General features: G+C 36.2%; 1 protein-coding gene across 1 annotated transcript in view; it reads right to left on the minus strand.

Annotated features, from left to right (window-relative positions):
* Positions 1 to 18,715, minus strand: part of LOC121313520 (guanine nucleotide-binding protein G(olf) subunit alpha) — a 142,964-nt gene extending 124,249 nt beyond the window's left edge. Inside the window, exon 1 of the mRNA XM_041246170.1 lies at positions 18,051 to 18,715. Coding sequence (XP_041102104.1) covers positions 18,051 to 18,525 — 475 coding nt within the window. The 5' untranslated portion in view covers positions 18,526 to 18,715. The remainder of the gene's footprint in view (positions 1 to 18,050) is intronic.
* Positions 18,716 to 20,047: the final 1,332 nt, after the last annotated feature.

The following is a 20,047-nucleotide window of genomic DNA, read 5'->3' on the forward strand; positions in this document are numbered from 1 at the left end:
TATAAACACCATAAATAAAAAGTTCAGACTTTCTGGTTCCTGAGAGTTGGTCAGTGTCTGCACACGAACACATGCGAACAGAAAGATATCGCCACAACTGCTACAAAAAAACTAAGCAAAACCAAAAACATTAAATTTTTTTAAACCAACGCAAAATGCTAACTTTTGTTACTGATAAATACATGCACTGCAAATCTGCAGAGTTGTAATGAGTCACCAAAATTGGGACTCGAGTCGAGTCATTGGGGAGTACTCGAGTCAAGTTTTTGACATGCCAAGCTCGAGTTGAGTCATTCGAGAGAACAGACTCGAGTCGAGTATTTGATGTGCCAACCTCGGGTCGAGTCACTAAAGCTTGAGTTGAGTCACTAAACTGCTCGATTCGAGTCACCAAACTGGCTCGAGTCACTTTGAGTCATTAGTTCTGACAGTTCAAGCTATCTTGATTTAATCAGATTAGTTTTACAGGAGATCAGCAATCAATACATAAAAATATAGATTAAAAATAAAATACAAAATTAGGATGCACAATAACGTGGTCATACTTAACAACCATGGCAGGAACCTGTTTATGTGCAAAATGATAAGATGACCGTGTGTTAGAGAGGGGCTTCATGTATTGAAAATGAAATAAGTTTGTTATTGATTTGATCATAAAGACAATGACTTGAATCAGATGGAAAATTCGAGTCAAGCCTTTGCTTGCAGGGACTCCAGTCAAGTCGAATCATTTGATAGCAATGACTCAAGTCGCAGAAAAAAAACGATTTGATTCCGAGTCGGCATTCACAGTACTGTACAACACATTTTTAACCCAGGTGTTGAACACATTCACCACTGGTCCAAAATAAAGCCAACAAATATACTGACTACTGCGACTGATGCTAAATGGATTAATTGCGAACAGGTTAGACATAAAAACAGTGATCCTTATTGGCATTGTTGGGTAGGTTAAACTTGCAGCAGGGGGCAGCACATTGAATGCTCAATAAATGGTTGAGGGATTGTGACAGGGTGCCCACCACTTGTGTATATTCATTTATTTATGTATGATTATGATTTAATTTGTATTATTATTATTATTATTAGTAGTATAATATTGTGTTTGTGTAGGCGGACGAAAGCGTCTGTCATTATTATGCGTTATTTGAAACCGTCGAAAAACCGGTCTTATAACGCGCAGTTGGCGTGGATGGGGTTGAATCCACATCCCAAAATAGCCAGTGGGAATGTGGCTGGAAACAAAAAGCAGACCTTCATCTGCCCCCATAATCTAATACTTATTAACTTGTGCTAAAGAAAGTCTTTTTCAAATCACATCATAATTGGATAAGCAATTCTCTAGAGATAATAGAAAAAGCATCCCCCAAGAGACTGCTAACAAACACATGCATTATCTACTTGTAGCACTGTGACAGAAGTTTTGGAAGTCCCCTGTAAATCCTTTAACTGTCATCTGTCTAAATTCCCATATGTGGAGAATGCTGTTTGGTTACTAATGACTTGGGACAGAACTGTAAAGATGGAAATCCGGAAGAGGAAAGAATCTGTAATTACTTGTTTAATAACTCTGATTATGAGTTTAACAATTCATATTCTATTTAACTTCTTGGACCATGTCAAGTACATATCTTGGTTGTGCCACCAGCCTTTTAAGTTAGCCTTTTAAATTAGTTCCTTCTGTGTTTTGATAGACACAGCCATTATAACTGATTTTATACATAGGCAATAATGTAGGTACACAAAAATGTGAATAACTGATAGATTAATAATAATTCAAAAATTAGCTTGAGCAAAAAAACGTCTGTCATAAGCTCAACATGTCCCATTTTCAACACCCAGCCGAAACCAATGCTCGAAAAACGTATTCGTCAACAAGAAATGTAAACACGTCCGAGAACACCAAATTTGACTTGGCTCTGGTAAAATGTTATCTAATTATGGGCTGAGCTCCCTAAAAGCCAGCTGCTATGGAAGCCACTCTCTCTACTTGCACTGCTGTCTCCTAGCAACATTGCTGTAGGGGTGGGGCCCTTCTACAGAGGCTCTGCTCACTGCTACTCAGGGGCCTGCGGAAGAGCTCTAGGGCCATGCAAGAAAAAAATAAAAATAAAACCTAAAAATTTCGACTTTGAAAACACAAAATTTCAACATTCTACATATCAGCTGGGTCTGGGAAAAAGCCTTCTGAAGACACTAATTCATTGATATCATTTGTCTATGCAGTATAAAAACTACCAACGGGGCAAGAAGTTCTTTATTGATAAAACAGCCTCAATTAACTTTATATTGCATAAAGAGAAACGTAGATGAATTATTGATCAATGCCGTGTAAAACATGCTTACTCCAAACTTTTGCTGCTTTTTCAAACAGATACGATTCTAATACATAGGTGAAAATTAATTTATACTAAAAAATAAATTATTAAAACCAAACAGAAGTAAATTTAAGGTTTCAGGCAGCAGTGCTGTCAGCAAGAGTTCACCGTGCCACCTCCTCCTGCTCATACCCAGACCCAGCTGGTATGAATGTCGACTTTGGAGTTTTTAAAGTCGAAATGTCATGTTTTTAAAATCATGCGAAGGTATTTTACTAAGCGGATCTTGTGCAAATAAATATAGACATCAATAAAAAAAGAAATAGGCTTTACACCTTTATTATACCAAATCTATCATGAATATTTCTCATAAAAAATTATTCTGGGTGTTTAAATACATCGCACAGACTCTCGTGTCTCTATTTGTATTTAATTACTAAAAGTTATACATTTTACAAAAACGTTAGGCCATGTTTTACTAAACATGAACTTAATATGCACAATTACCATTATTGTAATATGATGCCTAGAATGCAATAATCCAACATATTCCTAAATTGAGTTCTTACTTGTAAACAACAGGAACACGTTTAAAGTTTGCAACTTACGGAAGGCCATCTGGGTCAAAAACACGTTATTTAGTACACGTTTGTGATTGGTCCAAATCAATAGGCGTACTAAATATTTGAACACTCAGAAATGTCTTCATCTAGACAATGTGGGGAAGCTATAAAAAAGGCTAACAAGATGCTCGGATACATTGTGAAAAGTGTTGAATTTAAATCAAGGGAAGTAATGTTAAAACTGTACAATGCACTAGTAAGACCTCATCTTGAATATTGTGTGCAGTTCTGGTCACCTCGCTATAAAAAAGATATTGCTGCTCTAGAAAGAGTGCAAAGAAGAGCGACCAGAATTATTCCGGGCTTAAAAGGCATGTCATATGCAGACAGGCTAAAAGAATTGAATCTGTTCAGTCTTGAACAAAGAAGACTACGTGGCGACCTAATTCAAGCATTCAAAATTCTAAAAGGCATTGACAGTGTCGACCCAAGGGACTTTTTCAGCCTGAAACAAGGACCAGGGGTCACAAATGGAGTTTAGATAAAGGGGCATTCAGAACAGAAAATAGGAGGCACTTTTTTACACAGAGAATTGTGAGGGTCTGGAATCAACTCCCCAGTAATGTTGTTGAAGCTGACACCCTGGGATCCTTCAAGAAGCTGCTTGATGAGATTTTGGGATCAATAAGCTACTAACAACCAAACGAGCAAGATGGGCCGAATGGCCTCCTCTCGCTTGTAAACTTTCTTATGTTCTTAAGTTCTTAAATGCTGCGGTTTTGACCAGGATGGCCTTCCATAGTAACTCACTGTCTGTAGCTTCGTGTTCTTTACATTATTTTCTATACACTGCGGCTTAAGGCTGAAGCTACATCTGGATGGATGGAAACTTACACTTTTTAAAAACACTATTTTCTTATAACAACACAGTACTAGTATCATTTTAATAGCAATGCTGTATTCATATTTAGATTTAAGTAAACAATTAGACATTTGTTAAAATCAGTATAAGGATAACAATTTGTCAACACACACTGCAATACACAATTAGTTATTGTTATTCAATCTCAGTTATTTATTTGTGTACTGGGAGGCAACTGAATGAAATAATTCCAGTGTATACTTCTGCTGACCAAAAAAATAAAAATAAAAAATAAAACAAAAGCTTAAAAAAATATGGAGTGAATGATTTATTTAGAATTGGTTACATATTTCGACACATTAGATATTTGGCTCATTTAGCAATGTATGTTTAAATTGTACCAAGCAGGCGTTTTTTCTTTCTTTTTTTTTTTTTTTAAATGAAAATTAATACTACTAGACCTAATCTGCAACAGGACGAGATGCAAACATAACGCAGTAAACAGTAAAGCATTTTGACGATCACGAAACACACACTGTTGTGTTAGTCTACAAATAATTCCTTCCTTTTAAAACATTTGATCAAGCTCTTATCCTTAAAATAGACAGGATCAGTTTTTGAGCCAAATCTGAGGTCAGGATCCACGCTGATCCCTTTAGTACAACACAATACGTCACAGGAGCAGGATCGGATCCCTTTACTACAACCCAATACAGGGGCAGGATCGGAGCCTGGACCCAGAAGTGGATCCCTTTACTACAACCCAATAAATCTCAGGAGCAGGATTGGAGCCTGGATCCAGGATCAGATCCCTTTAGTACAACACAATACAGGGGCAGGATCGGAGCCTGGATCTGATCCCTTTACTACAACCCAATACAGGGGCAGGATCGGAGCCTGGACCCAGAATTGGATCCCTTTACTACAACCCAATACATCTCAGGAGCAGGATTGGAGCCTGGATCCAGGATCGGATCCCTTTAGTACAACAGAATACATCACAGGAGTGGGATCGGAGCCTGTATCCAGGATGGGATCCCTTTACTGCAACCCAAACAGCTAGAAATGCATGAAAAAATATGCAAACAAAATTGGCACAATGTAATAGAAACAAACTAGGAACATTGTAAATTAAAAAAAAAAAAAAAAAAAAAAATCAAAATGTATTATTTTAGTAGTTTTTCTTTTCAACACAAGCTGAACTACAACATTTCAAAATATATTTAATGTTTTCATTAATAACTAATGACAATTTAATAAAAAAAAATTATTACATTCTAATTTAATAAAAAGGCACTTAGTAATATCTTCCTGAGAACTTTGGAGAAAAAATGCAGCAACAAGACACAGCATTCTGCAGTAGCCATTACAGTACTATCAGCTCAGAATAGCTTAGGCAGTCATTCCCCCTAATAATCAAAATTATTACATTTATTCATATTCTCAAAGGAAGAAGAATAAAAGTTAGGCTTCAGTGTTAAAAACATATGTATAAAGAAGAAACAAAATAAAACATTCATGGAAACGTAATGCATTGTTAAATGTTCATAATTGAATCCTTGATGTGCTCTTTGTTCATAGAGTTTTGCATTAGTGAAGCAGTTTTTAGTAGTTCATCATGCATTGTTTGATTCAGTCAAGCATTACATATACATGCGCTAGCTTCCAAATGGCTAAGTACGTATGTATAATGTTCAGCATCTAGTTGAACAGACGCACATTACATATTGGGACGATTTCAATAGCATGGCTTCAGTTCAGTTACTTGTAAACCCACAATACAAGTTTGATACTTATTCTGTTGGTGCGATGTTTAAAACAAAGTCTTCTTAACACGGTCATCCTTTCTGTGCAAGTTAGTTGTGCTGCAGCGCAGTATCTCTGTGAAGTCTGTAGGCAAAAGCTTTCGACGTTCCGGAGGTTCTCCAGGACAGCTTTGAAGATTACATCATTGCGTCTTCGTTGAAGAACTTCAGGGTTGAGGAGTTGACAGCGATGATATGTTTTGAGAAAGAGTAAATCCAGTGAAAGAAAGTGAATCCAGAGAGTTTAAATAACATGATGTATAGGCATTCCCTTGTACTGTTCTGAATGCCCCTTTATCTAGTCCTCCATTTGTGACCCCTGGTCCTTGGTCCTTCCATTGGTTCACAGTATTTGATAGACAGTTGTGTGTCACACAAAAAGGGTGTGTTTTAAACCCGGAAATGGTTGCTCTTCTTTGCACTAATATCCGACCAGAACTATATTCAAGATTAAAGGATTTTACATTTTAACATCATTTAAATTCCCTATTCAATATAACTTTAGTTACATTCATTAGAGAAATAATTTCAGAACATAATTTCAGTTTCATTCTCTATACAAAATTACAATTACAAGCATATAAAACACATTATAATACAATCAAATGATAATATTCAAAAATAGTTATTAGTTTACAATATTCATTTAAAAAACAATAAACCCTTCAGGTTAAAATAACAACACTTAAAATAACTACTGAACTTGTGTCTACAAGTTATGCAATTAAAAATGATTCTTAAAGCATTTTAACTAACTTTTAACACAATAATTGTACAACTGCACTATAGCTTGGCAAGTTTTATGACACCTTAGGAGATTTGCGACACAATCGAAATTTAGATTTTTGGAAGGCGAGCTTCAAAGAGTTAACACCTTTTGTGGCCTGTGCCTTGGTCTAATCTTCAAGCTTTGAAGTAGATGTTCTGGTTAAGAATGTTCTGGAATCTGTGTTAACAACTTTGTGCGGGACTTTGTCACAGCAACATATCTAAATCCTCTACGAACCAGACAAGATGCTTTGAATTAAATATCTGGAAAATGCTTCCTATTACAATCAAGCAAAAAAGTTAGATACATTTCCCCCCTTGACAAAACCATGAGTCTGTATCTCCCAGTAACTTCCTTGTTACCTCTAATTTTTAACCTGTAAAATTGATAGTCTTTTGCATATATATAAGTCAACTGGTTACGTTTTTGAAGTTACCATCTGGTTCAGTTTTCTTTTTTACTTCAACTTCGGTTAGTCTCTGTCCTTTTTTTAATTCTCTGTAAAGTGCCTTTTGTGGATCGGTTTAAATTCTCAACACAGTTGCATCAAGTCTGCAAGAGTTTAAATTGCGTGTGTTGCTAACGAGTCTTTGTACAGTCCGCCGCCACAGTTTTGTAGCCTACTTGTAAATTACTTTACGATGGAACTCATCCACCTATTTCGTTTTTTACATTTATTTTAAGACTGACTTCAATTTAACTTTAACATTCATGAGAAATCATTTAAGAAGTAATATAAATTTCAGCTTTTTATTAGTAGAAGAAAAAAGGGATATTACAAGAAAAAGAAAAACCCTATAAATCCAGTTGTTAGTCAATCGATTTGTTTGTGTCTACAAGTTGGAATAAAAATGAACTTAAAGCATTTTAACATAGTTAACACAATAATGTATAACTCACTATCTTGACTTTTATGACACCTTAGGAGGCCACACAATTGTAGATTTTTGGAAGTAGCTTCATTTAACACCTTTTGTGGCCTGTTTTTTGGTTAATCTTCAAGCTTTGAAGTAGATCTGGTTAAGAATGTTCTTTAATCTCCTCTTTGAAATGTTCTCTTGCTGTTGTAATATTTGAAAAACATTTTGGAATTGGTTTTAGCTCCCTTAGCAATGTTCATTTCTATTTCTCTCTTGTTGCCTTTCTAACTTCCTTTTTTGACTTGCAGTTGCAGTTCTGTGTAGCTCTTTCTAAATTATTTACGATTTTTGGTCCTTTTTTAAAGATGCTCTGCAAAGTGCCTTTTTTTCGCTGAAATATTTTTTTTAAATTGATAATAAACCATTTTGGCAGTTTTACCGTTAAGATTTGTACAACTTTAGGGATATTTTTTGTTAAGTATTGCGCGTCTAGTACTTTTTTTTTTATTAGAGAAAAAGCATTTTTTTTAATCTATTTCATCCTTCTGTTAAGTCCTCATGATAGTGCTTTGGATCAAACCTTTAATTTGTTTTTTTTTAAACCATTGAAATGTAAAACCATAACAAATACATTGTATACAGGCCATTGTAAAACCAAACAAAACCTTGTATACAGGCTTTTTTTATTTTCAATTATTTGTCCTGCGGTTGCCTTTAATTAATTTCTCTGCACGTACTACTACTTTGTATATGATATAGAATACGTGATTGTAAACATCTAACACCAGTACGGACAATACTCAAATTTCAAATAAACGTGTTATGATTTTGAATATGTGCTTCTTAAAGTCGGTATTATTGTCATTGCTTGCTCTCGGCACCTCTTTCTTTACAAATTAAGCACTAACTTTTAACACTGTACAAGTGTTCTTTTCTTTGTACGCCTCACCAGACTTTCTCCAAACATAATGACTATCAGCATGAGCAAACAGCTCGATTTTTGTTTCATTACTTTGACCAGAACTCATATCCATCATTCAAATGCCATTTTGCAAACTTTAAGCAGCTTGTCCTTGTGACGTTTTCCTAAGAGTGGCTTTTGCCTTGGCCTGCGACCACTGAGACTGTCACCATGCAATACTGGACCTATGGTTGAAATGGAAACCTCAGTCACAGTGCATCAAGTCTGCAAATCCTTGCGTGTGTGCTAACGATACACAGTTTCCTTGACACGTTTGTAGACTTTAAATTACTTAAAAAACCATTGTCATTTTTTATACACAAACAAGCTTACTTGATGTTTTCATGATTACAAGCACCATGGATGGAAACGAAAAATAAGAATCTTTGTATTTCTATGGAAGTCGTTTTTTTTCCTTGGGGATAATTTGTGCAAAATCAAATTCACGCTGTTGGACCAACAGTTGCGATCAAAACTCAACGAGTGGGCTAAAACCAAAGATGCGAATGATACTAAAACATTACATTACTTCTATGTTCGTAATGTTATAACAAAAGGAAAAATTAATTCATTCTTCTTTTTTCCATGAAAGGTTTTTTCCTTTGTGGGATAATTTATGCAAAACAATTAACGCTCTAATCGCCAAAGTTTCAAAAACTAAACGAGAGGGTCGGATTCAACATTACTTTAGCAAAAACATTAGATTTTGGTCGTCCTAGAGACGACCAACGTATGTGGGTAGCCGCCCACCCCACCCCCGTTTATCACGTTCATGGCACCTTTATCCAGAGGCAATCCAAACCAATGTTTGTATTGGCGTGTGTATTTTATTATTTTTTTTAATCAATGTCATCCTTCTGGAGTCCTCAGAGTGCCTTTTGTTTGTTTTTTAAAACCATTAAATGTAAAACCATAACAAAACTTGTATACAGGCTTTTTTTATTTTCAATTATTTTTCCTGCGGTTGCCTTTAATTAATTTCTCTGCACATACTACTACTTTGTATATGATGTAGAATACGTGATTGTAAACATCTAACACCAGTACGGACAATACTCAAATTTCAAATAAACGTGTTATGATTTTGAATATGTGCTTCTTAAAGTCGGTATTATTGTCATTGCTTGCTCTCGGCACCTCTTTCTTTACAAATTAAGCACTGCCCAAGTGTTCTTTTCTTTGTACGCCTCACCAGACTTTCTCCAAACATAATGACTATCAGCATGAGCAAACAGCTCGATTTTTGTTTCATTACTTTGACCAGAACTCATATCCATCATTCAAATGCCATTTTGCAAACTTTAAGCAGCTTTCCTTGTGACGTTTTCCTAAGAGTGGCTTTTGCCTTGGCCTGCGACCACTGAGACTGTCACCATGCAATACTGGACCTATGGTTGAAATGGAAACCTCAGTCACATGCAGCCAGTTGAATATCTTTGGCAGTCAATCTCTGATTGTTATTAATCTTCCTCACAATTCTTCTACTTGTTCTTGGTGAAATAGTCTTTAATCTTTATTTTTTTATAGCGCCTTTCATAGTGGACCACCATCACAAAAGCGCTTTACAAGATACGAGAAATAATCTTCTTTCTTCCAGACCGAAGGAGCATTGTGACAGTACCATAAGTCTTGTATGCCTTGAAAACAGAAACAGTAGTTGAAATTGTGCTATGCAAATGCTTGGGAATCTTCTTGTATCCTTCTCCAGCTTCATGACAATAAACAATTTTCTGCCTAAGGTGTTCATATAGCTCTTTACTTTTTCCCATATTGACTTATTGGTAATGACAGCAATTATATGAAGTAAAATGGTTATTAATCACTAATTGGTCGACACTAGCTCCGAAACTGCCCTTTAGTTCTAGTTTTCACCCATAGATAGATGGTCAGGTAAGCCTATGTATCTGCTAAAGTGTTTTTGTAGGAGTAAGAACAAACCAGCGCCATCTAGTGAATAACTACCCTGTATTGACTGCAGAAAGTGTTCACTAGCTGGTGCTGGCATTTACAAATATAAAAACCAGTTGGGTGTCTAATTATATAATGAATTTATTATATATGTATATAACTTATCTTTAATCACATATACATAAATGAGTTAAATTGGGTACAGTAACATGATTGCTGTAACATTTATCAATTTATACTGTCAATAACAGTACTTTTTTCCTTACTTTAAAAAAAAAAAAAAAAAAACCCCAGAGGCTTGATGTGGAACTGCCCAGTTCTAAAAACCGAGCGGATGTATTTCTGAGGGATTTTGTATTGTACAAAATTCCCTTTTCTAAATATAGATTCCCAGATATCATGTTGACGACGGAAAAAAAATAGCTCCTGCTTCACTGCTGCTCACAGGAGCTCCCCACTGCTGGGTAGTGTTATCCTGGACAATTACATTACCTGGAGGTCATATCTTACTCTTTTAAAAACACACAATCATATAAATACAAATCACAGTGACATGAGTTGAACTCAGTGGAAACCTGTATTACCACCTCTTTGTAGGGCTCACTATATAAAGGACACCCACATTATAGTGAACCTATATTAGATTTCTGTTTTTATGTTTACCCAGCTTACCCATAGACACTGAAAGCACATGTCTAGGAAAAGCATATCTTCAATCACGATCATGGCTTTAAGCAACATGCAATTTTCAGTTCTGTGCCACATAAGTCAACAGGCAATCAAAAATGCAAAGAACAAAAATTAATAGCAAAGCTTTTTTCTGTCTTTATAGAAATTACAAAGTCACACCACCAGAAAATATTCTCCTTTCTCCTTATTTTTCTTCTCTTATTTCCAAAACACCACTAGTCTTCAACTGCTGATCTACTGAATAGTTCCCCCTCCAAAACTGCTACTATACACTACCATTATCACTTCTGTTAAATTCCATTACCTTCCCATCTTTTCCCATCACTGATAATCTCTCACCATTAATTTGGTGATATCCCTGCCCTTCCTTACTTACATCATAATACCAGCACATACAGTGGCTCTCAAAATTATTCACCCTCCTTGGACTTTTCTACATTTTATTGTGTTATAACATGGAATCAAAATGGATTTAATTAGGAGTTTTTGCCACTGATCAACACAAAAAAAAAGTCCATAATGTCAAAGTGAAAAATAAAATCGACAAATTGTTCTAAATTAATTACAAATACAAAACAGAAAATAGTTGATTGCATAAGTATTCACCCCCTTGAGTCAATATTTGGTAGAGGCACCTTTGGCAGCAATTACAGCCATGAGTCTATTTGGATAAGTGTCTACCAGCTTTGCACATCTGGACACTGCAATTTTTGCCCACTTCTTTGCAGAATTGCTCAAGCTCCGTCAAGTTAGATGGGGACCTTTGGTGAACAGCAATTTTCAACTCTTTCCACATATTCTCAATTGGACTGAGGTCCGGGCTTTGACTGGGCCACTCCAGGACATTGACCTTTCTGTTTTTAAGCCACTCCATTGTGGCTTTGGCTGTATGTTTGGGGTCATTGTTCTGATGGAAGATGAATCTTCTCCCAAGTGCCAAGTCTCTTGCAGACTTCAGCAGGTTTTCCTCCAGGATTTCTCTGTACTTTGCTGCATCCATTTTGCCCTCTATCTTCACAAGCTTTCCAGGCCCTGATGCAGAGAAGCATCCCCGTAGCATGATGCTGCCACCACCATGCTTCACAGTAGGGATGATGTTCTCCGGATGATGTGCTGTGTTAGGTCTGCACCAAACATAGTGCTTAGCGTTGAGGCCAAAAAGCTCTAGGGGACCAAAGAGTCTCCCACATGCCTTCTGGCAAACTCTAGCTGAGATTTGATGTGAGCAACAATGGCTTTCTTTTTGCCACTCTCCCATAAAGGCCAGTTTTGTGAAGCACCTGGGCTACTGTTGCCGTATGCACAGTGTCTCCCAGCTCAGCCGTGGAAGACTGCAACTCCTTTAGGGAGTTGCCATAGGCCTCTTGGTGGCCTCCCTGATTAGTGCCCTTCTCGCCCGGATACTCAGTTTTTGAGGATGGCCTGTTCTAGACAGATTCACGGTTGTGCCATATTCTCTCCATTTCTTAATAATGGGCTTTACTGTGCTCCGGGGATATTCAATGCCTTGAAAATGCTTACTATTGTTACTGATCATTAAGTAAATACACAAGAAATCGTATTGTGCCTGGTGTGGAAGCCTTAAATCATGCTTTTTAAAGATTAGCTGATCACAAAACCTTAAAGATATGATGATCACAAAACCAGCCTTCCCGTCACAAATTTCTCAAACAGTAAACAAATCAGTTAATGCATTTCTCTCCTGCTCATCTACAGCACCACAGAGAACAAAAACATAGAGTCACTGAAAAAAAATACAAATAAAAAACAACACATCTGTAAGAGAAAAGATATCCCAAAATGTTACATAAGGAAGAGCACCACAAAATCATTCACTGTTGCAATATTGATGTACCATTCCATAAAAATGTAGTCTTTTACATTCGAAGTACCAAATATTGAAGACTTATCAGCTGCGCTCTAGATAAAGTAAAATGCAACATTACCTCCCAGGCATGAGTACTTTCAATAAATGCTGTACATAGTTTAATGCTAACTTATAGGGTATGCATTAATTAATGTAATGTTACTTTAAAGTACTCTACAATACTGTCCTACAATAAAAGCAAACATTTGGGTTTGCTTTTTTGACCAAAAACAATATGACTGAAGCGAAGAAACACATAACCATTCATGCCATCGCTGCACATGGATTACACTTAATCCACTGAGTGGTTTGAAGCATATTTTTTTTCAATTTTAATTGAAAACCCGGACTTATTGGTCACATGTAAACATTCCAAGTATGAGTATTGTGATTATTATTTATGTTTACTGCAACATTTATACTGCTAAAACATGTAGAAAAATTGTGCTTCACTGACAAACTGTAAACTGTGAAGTTCATAAGCAGAACCGAGCAGCGAGTCGACTTCTCCATGGCAGAATTGCCATACATCTGCGTCTATGAGGCGCTGTTTCAGACAGAAGTGTCAAATACGACACGTGAAAGGTCATGTTCTGGCGCGCAAGGACACAGTGAGTCATGGTAGGTGAGGGAGGGCTCATGTTTTGGGGAGTGAACAGTCATGTTTCAGCACGGAGGGAATCAGGCTTCGCTGCAAAGGATTATGTGATATATCGAGCTTGGGAGAAATGTTTCTATTGAGTCAATGGAGCCACGTCATATTTTGCAGATTTTTGCCATATTTAAAAAAAAAAAAAAAAAAAAAAAAGCATCAAAATTTTGAAGTAAATTTCACTTTTGCCCAAGGTCTCTTGAAGAAAACGGCAATATTGATAATTATGACAATAATTATTATGAAAAATGCTATTTTTTTGAGCAGTCCTGTATTGTTACACATGCACAGAAACAGAGTGACAGCACAGACACTTTACTACCAGCACAGCACTCAGAAGGGTAAAGCCAAGGAGGCTTTTGAAGCTATATCAAAGATATTACCGGTATGTTAATATTTGGTTATGTTCTTTATTCATTTGTAAAATAAACATATTTAACATTTTCTCAAGAATACAATAACAACACAACACACATGGGTATGTCTGATTAAATGACTTGCTTCGTCCCTGTAGATATATTATGTGTATTGTTAATAATCTTAATGTTATGTATTCCCAAAGTTACCAATGCTACCCTTTGGGCTTTAAAAGTGTAAAAGTGCCATTCAGTGTAACCGTCCAAAAGCTTATGAATGCAAATAAAGTTAGAAAAAAAAACTATCAAACTCGGAATGAAACAATTAATAAAATACAATGTTGTATGATTATTCTAAATTTACAATGAGGTTTTTACTGGAAACACTTGTGTACAAGATATTGATGTCCTCAAATGTCCTACTGTAACTGACATCAAATAGCTGTTTTAGACCATGACATCAGTATATGAGGAAGTCAGAAAGGGACCCAGCACATGTGGAGCAAGGTCAGTATGCCTCTCAAATATATACAAATGCATATTCATAACTCCTTACAGGACGAGTAAATCACCACATCATTCAGTGTAACTCCTAGACAGAATAAGATGATAAAGAAATGTTTTCAAAATCAATATCTCACCAGAAATGTGACTGTTATAGAATATGTTTAAGGTCACTGTTTTGTAAAGGTGGCCTAATAATGTCCTGTTACATTAGCATTAGATGGAAAATGTCCTTCAGTGTAACTGCTCAATGTCAATTGGTGTAACCAGATTTACAGGTTACACCAAAGTGTCCAGATGGTTACACCACATAAATTTAACAGATTTATTGATTACTTATTATGAAGAGCCAACAGACATTTTTTTCACGAATAGGCAAGTTGACATTACAGATTTATATACAATTTTCAAATCCCCTTGTTAAGCAGGGAAAAATTAAATTATTCTGATTGTTTCATATTTAATTTTAAAATACATTAAATAAATAAACATTTAATAAGTCTTTTCTTCTTGTAAGTTCTATAAATAAATGGTTTAGTTAAGTAATTGCGAGCTCAGGTGGAAGGAAAACCAGACAACACTAGGGTTCCCGTGAACCAGGTTTGGGAAACCCTGGACTAGCAAAGTAAGGCTACCTCACAGCCCTCAGTATACATTATTTAAAAAAGGAGGCAGGAGTTTAAGCAATCAGACACCTGATCTGTTAAAAAACAGTTCCTCCCCTATAGCTGCATGAACCTACAGACAGGTGAGACTTCTTCATGCTGCGAGTACAAACACAGCCCAGTAGATTTAGCTATGCCTGATTGCTGGCGCCTGGTCATTAAAATATCTATATACCTAAACAATGTTAATTCTGAAGTCCAGGACCAAGTACAAGACTAGCATGAGCTTCTATTCCTGCTAAATTTTGCAGCATGGCACAAAGTACTCACATTTAAAAGCTGAACAACTTTTTATTGCAGAATATAATCAAGAGATGGCCACACCTCAGAAACCACTATATGTGCAAAAGAGTTCTCATAGAAGACAGTGTCTCGTCTACTTAAGTGTAAAGTCAACTATGAAGTATGTGACAGAGACAGAATATTTTACATTTTCATAATGTAACTGCTGTAGAACTATTGACGTTATCTTTTAATTTCTCTTCCTAAATTCCTTAATTGCTCTTCCTAATAATAATAATAATAATAATAACAACAATAATAACTAGAACTGCCAGGCATTTTTACGGCTCCCATGCCCCAGTATCAGTACCTGTCTAAGCATGTTTAGCTCTCAATGTGCCATGTTTAAAATCAGTAACTTCAACTGTTCCACAGAAGATTTAGAAAGTTTTTTTTTAAAAATGTGTCAGGCAGCTATCTTGTTTAACGTGAGTTTCTTAAAAGTCAGTCGTATTGCTAAAGTGTCAAGGATGATCCTTGTAAAGTTTCGAGTTAGTCAAGTAAACCGTTTGTCAACTGAGGCTGTTTTAAATTTCAGACGTAAACATACATCTGGCGGCCATCTTATTTTATAAAACATACCCATTTTGACATATTTGTATTTCATTGTTAGTGGGACAGTAACTACCATGTTTGGAGTTTGTTGGACGAACGGTTTTCAAACAGCAGCAGTTTGTTGTTAGGGTGCGTTTCTTTAAGATTTGTAGCATCCATTTTGACATTAAAATTTATCACAGCAACTTCTGCTTCGCAAACTTGATGCGGGTTTGGATGCTGATGCTATACGCCAAGTGTCAGATCAATCTCTTCACCGGTTCCCAAGATTTCGAAAGGTTTTATCGAAAAATGCATCACGATGCCAATTGCAATGACGCTGCAGCAAATTTTTTTCAGCATCAGACAGCCAAAGTATCCGTCTTGTTACCTGCCAAGTCAGAACATGACCAGTCACACAGCCTCAAAGCAGCAGCAGTTTAAAGTTTTGGGAAGAAAAAATAATAATAATAATAAAAAAATAAAAAAAATAAAAAAAAAAAATATTAACAACAACAACAGGCTTCGCAGCCTTTGGTTAGGAAGGCTAATAACAGAAACCTTTATCCAACACAATTTACAAGGGTTACAGTATACTGCTGTAACAGGGCTGAGGCTGGGCACAAACCAACAATCCCACGCACCTCAAGCGATCGTCTAAACCATGGTGCAAAATAGTCGTGGTTTTAGAGCTTTTAACGTCATCTCATCTCACCGACACAGGGCAGGATCTGTAAGGGCAGAGTATCACACAACACTGCCCATTGTAATAAAATAAGCAGTCACGAACTGGACAAATAACTAACATTTACAGGGTATATTTAAATGTTTAAGCAAGGGGTAAAAGTTGACATAATTAGAAACTTTAACTACCATTGATTGTTAACAAATGAAAGTTTAACTAAATATAAATCTTTAAAAGTAAGCAAATAAAGTTGATAAATGTATTTTTTAAATAGAAACTAAAAGGAACTTTTGAGCATACTGAAATATAATCAACACAAAAGTTTTTCAGAGTGTTTCCTTGAGGGGATCTTTGAGAGTAATGGCATGTGTTTACTGATGCAGGGGGTGTTCCATTCCTAAACAGCCCTGTTTATAATGATTTTGTAAACACTGGTGTTTATACCTTTGTAATATGAACGTATTGTTAAACGCCGTTTTTTTCACACCCCCTGAATATCACTGTCTGACTAGTTTACCTAGCATTATAGACAATCCAAGATTAGTGATTTAAGTATGTGAAAACATAGAATATCTCAACAGTTCAACTTTAAGATAAGTATGTAAAAATAAATGGATTATTTTAAACCACCCATCATCTTTGTTGTTAAGGAGTTGATGAGGGAAGACTCCATTAATATTTGTTTTATTTACTGTTAAAACCAGTGTTTATAAAATAAACACATTTATTGAAATAAACACCAAATTGTGTTTATTATCTGTTGCCCTCCTTAAACATGTTAGAGTGTTTAAAAGCTAAACACATGAACGGGTTTATGTTTTACACATGGTTTAAATGTTCATACTTGAAGCGTTTACGTTTTAAACACCTCCATGTGTTTAAATCACAATCACTGTTCCGAGAATAAACACAAAGACGTGTTTATTATGTGTTGCCTGTGGTGTTTATTTTGATGTTTAGATCTTAAACATTTGGATTTACAATGAACCTGCTATTATGCACCTGTAAATACATGCTGAGGTCGAGGTAGAGAATAGGCACACCAACAAATTAAAATGATTGCTTCACTAGTTAAGGAGCAATTACATCATCAAAATACAGGCCTACTATTGCCAAATAAATAAATGGTGTAGGTACTTTAAAAAATATATATAAAAATGGTAGTTTTGCGCCTCTTGGTGGGATGTTCTTAGAATTTGGCTGCTCTTAAACAGAAACACCTGTTGATATTACACAACTACACAATTACTAACTAAAGAATACTTTCATTAATACAGTACATTTCTGAAGTGTTTATTTCTAGTTTTGTAACACGAGTGCGCGTTTCTCTTTTCAGAAAAAGTAGTACAATAAAATGACTGCACTACAGTTTGCAAAACAAGGGTTAACCCTACATTTAAATAATATTTATGTTGTTACATCTTCACAGCAGACTTGGAAGGATTTCCTGATATGCACCTGCAATACATTTTATTATATACATTGTAGTATTATATATGAGATTCTGACACTCCTTTCTGTCGTAAATTTCAGCGCTGCACTATCTGCATTTAAAGAATCGGCTTTTCGAGTAATCTTCCTAAATGAAGCTGCTGTCACGCATGATGAGGTTCCACGCGTGTAAAACGAAGGTCGTAACCCACATAGAAAATAAATAAAACAATAATACTACAATTATGCCATGGAACTGGTAACTGTGTTTCAAGACTCATAGTTCAGAGTGACAGCTTGTATCTCTCAACACAGAGAGGCGCATTTGCACCACCTACCCAGTAACAGCAGCCGGTGGGTCTGTTTGTATTCACGTTTCTGTTCCTTCAGTGCTCTGTCAATGTTTTTACTGACTTTCTTTGCCTCTTTTTCGGCTTCCTTCTCCTCGAGACGCAGTTTGTCAGAGTTTTTCAGCTGCTTCTGATTGCTGTGCTTCTGCAAAAGCTGCAATTGCAGATCACGCTCCGCTCCTGCGCTTCTCCCTCCTCCTCCTCCCCCTCCATTCTGCATCAGCACACCGTCAGTAGTCTCTCCACTGCGGAGGTCCCCAGCGGACTGCTTGCCGGCGTCCCCATGGCGGATCTGGCCGTCGCGGAGGGGCACAGTCTCGCCATATCCCCCAGTGTCCCTGTGGCGGTCGCCACCACTGAGGGGCACAGTAGTGTCGGGCGGCTGCTCTGAGTCCGAGGTACTTGAGATGGACCCACTAGGTTCACCAAATAGACGCGGACGCAGACTGTAACACGACCCCATGTTCTCTTTTTAATATATTTGTAAAAAATAAAATAAAACGCAGTCCGGCTACACACAAGTCAAGCACTGTGCTTCAGCGTTTCATTGTTACTCTGTAGCTCCGAAAATAGGATTTGAATCCAAATGTAGGTCTAAAAGGTGAGTAAATTACGCCCTCATATTTGCTATATGCCATTTTGCATTTTCTCTAGTCCGCTTGTGTTCCGTAGTTGGTGGATCACCTGATCACACACATAGTGGACATTACTGGTCCACCTTACCGTAAATAAACCAAAAGAACAACCAGTGAAAAATGGATCGAAGACGGAAGAGGAAAATAAGTAATTCTGAGGTACTGCAAACATTACGCTAGTCTGCAGGACAGTATAATACAGCCAAAAAAAGACAATGATTGACAGGTGTATGACCTTTAACTATTTCACCAAAATAAGTTCAGCAAACCAAACGTAATAGGGACGCATGAGATGCACTCTCTGCCTTTCATTATAGGATTATCACATTTTACCCAAACAAACCACTGGGTAATTTCAAATACAACAAGCCTGTATCCCCTACATGTCCACTTAAGATGTGATGTAAATTAAATAATTAATTTTAACGTGACAGTGTTTAACAAGCTTGTAAAATGTCTGCATAACATGTGCCTTATAGTGTGGGATTTTAAGGCAAACGTGTCCATAAATCAGCAATACATTCTGGACCATTTTCTTTGCAACTTACTTTACTGAAACCACTGCATATGTTCTTCTGACATCCCACCTTACTATCCTGATGTTGAAAGTGCAAACACATTTTCTTTATCCCTATTTTTTTTTAAGTTCCCTTTCATTGTGCTGAAAAATATTTATATCTTCACTTGTTCTTTTCTGTTTAATTACGAAAAGGGAAGAAAGAAAAGTTTCTCTGTAACATTACTTTAAATTAATTATTTCATTTACACAAAATCTTAGATGGACTGGTACCTAGTAAGAAGAAGGCGATTTAATGTTTTTCAGCAGTATAAACCATATCTATTTTTATCATTTTCCTATAAACAATCTGGTTTGTTACCAGGCCACATCAAACAGTCAATGCTGCAGAACTGTAACAGACAATTAATTTAAGGACCACAGATATGGTTGTTTGACATTTATCTTGTGACATTAACAGATATCATTTCTGATTAAAAAAAAAAAAAAGCTGCTTATTGAATGTTTGGTGTAAAAAAATAAGTTTCCATAATGTATTAACTGAACAATGCATTATTGGTTTCAATTGAATAGCAGTTCCTGACTCTTCTTTTTGTTAGTTCAGCCATAGCTTGAAAACTATGAAAGTTCTTTGTACTTAGTCACAGCTAGACTGTAGTAGTAAGGCTGCCTTGCTGCACCAGAAATAGTTCAGTAACAGGAAAAAGCAGTTTAGTTTTGCATTATTTTTTTTTTAAAGCAAAATTTCATTAGAAGAAGGGGTGGGGCAGCAATAATATTGCTTGTCAATGTAGCACATAAGAACATGCATTTTAAAGATAGTAAATGATGCA

This window comes from Polyodon spathula, chromosome 3, assembly GCF_017654505.1.
Source record: "Polyodon spathula isolate WHYD16114869_AA chromosome 3, ASM1765450v1, whole genome shotgun sequence".
NCBI lineage: Eukaryota > Metazoa > Chordata > Actinopteri > Acipenseriformes > Polyodontidae > Polyodon > Polyodon spathula.